At 27.6% G+C, this 6281-nt stretch overlaps 2 protein-coding genes across 3 annotated transcripts in view; both read left to right on the top strand.

Moving 5' to 3' along the window:
• Positions 1-6281, top strand: part of LOC106790496 (microphthalmia-associated transcription factor) — a 99111-nt gene that overhangs the window by 9906 nt on the left and 82924 nt on the right. The window lies entirely within an intron of this gene.
• On the top strand, positions 4405-5156 carry LOC106790497 (protein enabled homolog). Its single transcript, XM_014755447.1, has one exon. It carries the CDS (start codon positions 4454-4456, stop codon positions 5066-5068), a length of 615 nt encoding a protein of 204 aa, XP_014610933.1. The 5' UTR covers positions 4405-4453; the 3' UTR covers positions 5069-5156.

Below are 6281 nucleotides of genomic sequence, written 5' to 3'. Positions count from 1 at the left end.
ATATATATATATATATAATGTACTGTAATGTGCTACGAACTATTGTTCGTGTAGTATAGGTCAAGTTAGGATAATATAATTTTTATATACTTACGACTTTTTTCTGTACAATATAATTTTTATCATTTTTCATATTTTATCCCCTTTGTTTTAATAATTAATTTTTTCTTACAAATATTTTTCTCTCTTCTTCTTATAAAAATATTAATAATATAATAATAGTATAAAAATATTTAGAATGCATTTCTATACAGTTGGTTTACCATCTTCGTTTTTTTGTCATCAGGTGTAAAAGGATCTATTTAATTTATCATCAATCATCTCCCGTTGCATAGGATAGGATTTTTTTTTTTGAACGATAATAATTCTTCGGTAAAAAATCATTTTCGGATATAAAATTTGTACGAATCTTGTTCTTTTTTTTTATTTTTTTTTTTGCGTATTTTTTGATGATTACTTTAATGCATTTTATGAGTTTGGTTTTGACCTTTTCAGACACCATATATTTAATATGTATAATAATTATCTATATATATATATATATGTACGAAATAACATAAATGAAATACATAGGATGATAATAAAGTACGTTTATCATGATCTAGCAGTCATTGTGCTGGCTGATTCGAGAAGTGAACCGGTTCTCACTGGATTTGCAGCATCAACTCGGTTTCTTGTATATACATCTGCTTCAAAGAGAATCTCCTTTCTCTCTTCACCCTCCTCCACCCCTCCACCCATTTACCCTCTTTTTATCTCTTTCACTATCATCTCATTCTATTGATATCGTTGGTATTGTTTCGTTCTCTCTTAGTACTTAGTCATCTGCGAGTTAGATTAGGTTCCTCCAGTATTCGTGTATACTTATATGTATATAATGTATTTGGATTATATTGATTTATCTATCAGAAAAAAGTAGAACATTTATTGAATTTTTAAAAACGTTTTAGTAATATTTTACATTTAGTTTGTTCTATCTTTTTATTTTTATTTATGAAATATACGGTGATAAAGTTTTTGATAAAAATCTGGAATGTATATATATATATGTATTTTTAAATAGGATTTTTTCTAAATAAGTATATTTATTTAATGTGTAAAAATATATATATAATCAGGTTTTTTATTGTATAACTTACAAAGTTTTTTACAATGTCTTATCATTATTTAACTTATAATTATCTCACATTTTAGGTTTATTCTTAACACACCCCTTGTCTATCAATAATTATCACCAATCTTAAAATTAAACTATCATGTGTAAAAATATATATTAAAGTATTTGCTTATTTTTACCTTTTTTTTTATTTATTTTTTGTTTTTTTTTTAAATCAGTATAAATTTTTTCGAGAAAAATACAATAAATATAAAACATGCATGTTTGACATGTAAGATATTTGGTATACATATGTTTATATTATACTTATATGCATCGTATATAACTGTATATTAACAAATTTGAATTCAGATAGGAATTTAGTATGAATACTTAGCATAAGAATTTTTCTAACCATTTCAAACCGGAGAATACTGGTATACTAACGGTATTTTGCATAGTAATAGGTATTACTTGTTTAGAAACACCTGCTTCTACTTCGTAAGTTTCTAATCATGTTCTATTTTTTTTTTCTAAGAACATTTTCGTATTTCTTTTTTTCTCTTGAAATAACTAAGATCTCTAAAATGGTGTATTTATTTATATTTTAAGTAATTTACATATATTTTTCTTGTTCGTAAAATTTCGATTTGATCGTTCAGTTGAATATTTTCATTTATTAAATCATTTGATTTATGCTCGAAGTTATGATTTTTTTATTAATGAAATAATTGCCATATTATATTAGACTATTATATAGTAATATCATATTTGTATAGATATAGGTGTTTGTTATTTTTAAAGGATTTCAATTGGACGTAGAGAGAAGAGTTAATATTCTTGATGGAAAACGTAATTGAATTCTTTCCCATGAAATAGACGTTCCTATCTTTGATATTTCATGGAATATACAAGAGTGATTGATTTTAGGTGAATTAAGTAATGAAACACACGAACAGCTCATTGTTTTATTATTATTATTATTATTATTAGAATTGTTTATTTCAATCTAATGTTAAAATATTCGATGATCAACAAGAACATTCGTGACACATTTTAATTTATAAAAATCAATTATGCAAATATTAGAAATTCTTACGAACTTTCTTAATTGCCCAATTGCAATTCTGATTTCATCGATTGAAACATAATTCAACACACAGATATATTATAATAACATCGTTAATAAATTATACATAAGTTTTCTAATCTCACTCGTATATCTATCATATAAATAATACTTAATGAATGTTTTTCATGTTAACTTATTAAATCGAATAGGATTCGTCTTTTTTTTCTTTCTTTTTTTTTTTGATCGCTAAGATTCACGAAGTATTAAATAGTCAATAATGAATTTCTTAGAAAAAACAAGTTTAGTGTTTCTCTAATAATATTAAATTTGAATAAAAAACGTTTTATACATCACGGATCTTCGATAATATTTTATTGCTTTCCTTGTTTCCTTTGGTATTTGAAAAAAGAAAAAAAAAAAAAAGGAAAATAAAGAAACAGGAAAATCATTTGAAGGAAAATTATGCTCGTATAAGTTGTTTTACAGGATATTATTTCGCGAGGTAGGGTTAGAATATATTAAGAATATTAAACGTTCGTTACGTAAATGTATATGTTAATTCGTTGTGTTTTCATTTAAAAAAAAAAAAAAAAAAAACAGAAAAAGAAAGTAAAAGGAATAAAAAGTGAAATAAAATAAAATAGGGAAATTCGTATTTCAACCCTGGCACAGAACGTTTTAACAGTTATGTTTTCACGTTTAATTTGATATTTCGTGTGTAGAAAAAAAAAGTAAAAAAATACAAAAAAAGTAAAAATAAAAAAAAATAAAAAAAGAAGAAATTAACAGGATGTAAAACGACGAACGGGAAAATTGATAAAAATTATTCAAATCGAGTGCAATTAAAATTACTCGTTTGTTAAATGTGTGTTAAATAAATGAACGAGAGAGAGAGAGAGAGATAGAGAGGGGGGGGGGATAAAGTTACGAACACAATTTGTTATTTTCATTCATATAACTTTTACATACTTTTAGAAAATATTTTGTATAAGTAATTATATTTCGTAATTGAACGGAAAAAAAAAAAAAGAAAAAAATAATCGTAGGTGAAAAATCGATAGTTCGCAAGATAAAAAAAATATTATATAAATGTAATACAATTGTCAATTCTTGTTTTCCAAAAAAAAATTAATGATAATCATGGAAACACGATTAGTTAAATCTATCATATATGTTTAAATAATTTAACTCGAATTAAATGTAAAATAATATATCGACGAGATGATAAATAGTTTAAACGATTATGAAATTGATTAGAAATTTAATCTCGGTATACCTATATAATTAAAGAAAAAGAAAAAAGATAAGGAAAAAGAAACAAAATAATACAATCGATACCAATAAGAGATAATCACGTGACGTAATTACGTTAGAACAAAACTAACGAGTATTGAAAAAGAAAACAAAAAGAAATATAATAAAATTTAATAAAAAAAAGTATCATTGAATACGAGGAAGAGACAGAAGAGGGGGTTGTATAGAATAGAAAATAGAAAAAAAAAACAAACAAAATATTATATAAAACACATAATTTGTCGCGAATTAAAAATATAATTACAAATAAATTAATGATCACACTTATGATAAAATCATATAGAGTTCAGAGAAAAAACAAAAACAAACTTGAATTTATTAGAATTCGATAAGAATAACACAAAGATAAGAATAAGAATAAAAAGAATAGAAAATAGGAATAGGAAGAAAGCAAGCAAGGAAGGAAACAAGAAAGGAAGATGAAAACGAGTAGTAGTGGTGGTTGTAGATGTGTATGAAAAATCTTGGCAAAGTTAAACAGAAGATAGGAGAGGTGAGGAGAGGTGAGGAGAGAAAAAGAAATAGGGATAGGATAGGATAGGATAAGAACGAAACGAAACGAAACGGAATTGAACGAAGTTAAGCGACAAAACTACATTACGTATGTATATATATACATATATATGAATGTATGTGTGTGTTCTGGGACGATAGTCAAAAGACGTTACCGCTCGTGGCTGTTTTAGTAGCGTCGCGACGCCCAAATCATCCGATCGCAAAACGCGCGACCTTCTGTGTGGTTTCTCTTTGAGAAACTTAGAAACATCAGCAAGCAACATCAGCAACAGTGGTGGTGGTGGTGTTAGTGTTGATAGTAGTGGTAGTGGTGGTGGTACCAGTGGTTGGGTGGGTTTGATAGAAGATAATCGAAAGAAGAATACAAAGGATCAAGAGGGAAAGAGATAGACAAAAGGGGGATAGGAAGGGTGGGAGGGAGGAAAGAGGAGGAAGAGGAAGAGGAAGAGGGGGAGATGCAAGGAGCATTAGAAACCGTCAAACAAATCGTCGAATTCGAGGAGCTAGTTTCACGGCTCGATCGAATTAACGACGTTGTCCTTCGGCCATCTTCCTTGTCTCCAACCCCACCTCCACCACCCCCACCCTATCCACCACCACCCACCCCGCCGCCTCTTCCACCTAGACCTACTCCTCCAACACCTCCCCCTCCTGCCCCTTCCTCATCACCATCATTGTTTCCAAATAATTGTTGTTGTTGTTGTTGTCGTTCATCTTCCCCATCCTCTTTGAATTCTTCCTCCTATAATTTCCTTTCGAATATTAAAGATAAAGGGATTGTTAATAATAATAATAATAATAATAATAATAATAATAATAATAATAATCGGCAAAGTGTTCGAGTACATATCGGTATCGACGATGATCTACGAATGATATTAGAAATGGATCCATCTATCGTCGACAGGATACCACCACCACCACCACCACCACCACCACCACCATCATCATCATCATCATCATCATCACCACTACCACCAACCGTCATATTACCGAACAATCACTCTGCCAACATTTCTACTTTACCGAGAGCAGCAATGCGTGTTACTCGACCGCAAGGCTGGTACTGAACTGATCCGAGAATTATTTACTACTACTACTATTACTATTATTATTACTAAATCATCTAACACCTCCTCTTAACGTTTTAATACTAACGTTTACTCTTTGACTACTACTACTACTACTACTACTACTACTACTACTACTACTACTAGACTAACAACATTTCTGGCACACTCATTTTAATAATTTCTAAACGTGATTTACGATTTATACTTTTGTTATCGTGTGGTTTTTTTGTTTTTTTAACTAATTGTTAGATTTATTTTACTCTTCTTAATTTATCTGTTTTTCTTTTTTTTTGGTTTGTTTGAGAAGAATTTTTGATTTGTTTTTTTAATTGTGAATGTTACGATTGTAAATGTTTGTGAACGTTGATTTAAATTATATATTCTTAAGATTAGAATTAGGAAGATAATTTTGTAAAGAGTTTGATTGATTAATGTGATCGGAAATATGTTTTGTGATAATTATAAATTTATTTGAATATTTACAAGAGATTATTATTTGTAAGTTTGTGATTATATATTAACGCGCGCACGATTAATAGTATTATTATTATTATTGTACAAATTTTTATTTGAGAAAAAGAGATTTGTTTTTTTTTTTTAATATTAATAGGATAAGATATATTTGATATTGTTAAAGTAATTGAAGTGAATGTAAACGTATAGGTTTTAAATGGGACAACAGGTGTACATGATGCATAATAATAAAAGTGTCATTAATGTGTTGGTTAACGTTTTCTCAGAACTTTGATTGAATTGAATCTCCATAAAGAAGAAATATCAAGGGCGAGAATGAATCATAGTTAATGACATTCCAATCATACGGTTTTGTAAAGTCCAATTAACGGAGAAATACCATTCTCTTTCTTTATATTTCTTTATTTCTTTCATTCTTTCTTTTTTTCTATCTGTTTCTTTGGAAAAATAAAGAAAAAAAAGAGGAAACCGCGTTTAGAATTGTTTGCATGTTTTTAATTATTTTTCCACTAACGAGTAAGAAGGGGGTCACGTGTCCAAACGGTAATTAGCAAATGATACAAATAACCTGGATATTAGGATTAATAAAAATATAATTTTATTGCAACGCGTTTATATATTTGCGTTTGTATAATATTATATGAATTAATTTAAATTAAATCTAATAATAATTATTATTAAAATATAAAAAAATAACATAAGTTTCATTAATATATTTTCAATAAATTTAACATAT

Source organism: Polistes canadensis, unplaced genomic scaffold (assembly GCF_001313835.1).
Source record: "Polistes canadensis isolate GaletaPanama2010 unplaced genomic scaffold, ASM131383v1 scaffold_242, whole genome shotgun sequence".
In the NCBI taxonomy this organism is placed as follows: Eukaryota; Metazoa; Arthropoda; class Insecta; order Hymenoptera; family Vespidae; genus Polistes; species Polistes canadensis.
The sequence above is the reverse complement of the archived record's forward strand: the minus strand, read 5'-3'. Positions and strand labels throughout refer to the sequence as shown.

Excerpts from the sequence above, each read along its gene's own strand:
- LOC106790497 (XM_014755447.1), top strand. The coding sequence starts at position 4,454 with ATGCAAGGAGCATTAGAAACCGTCAAACAAATCGTCGAATTCGAGGAG.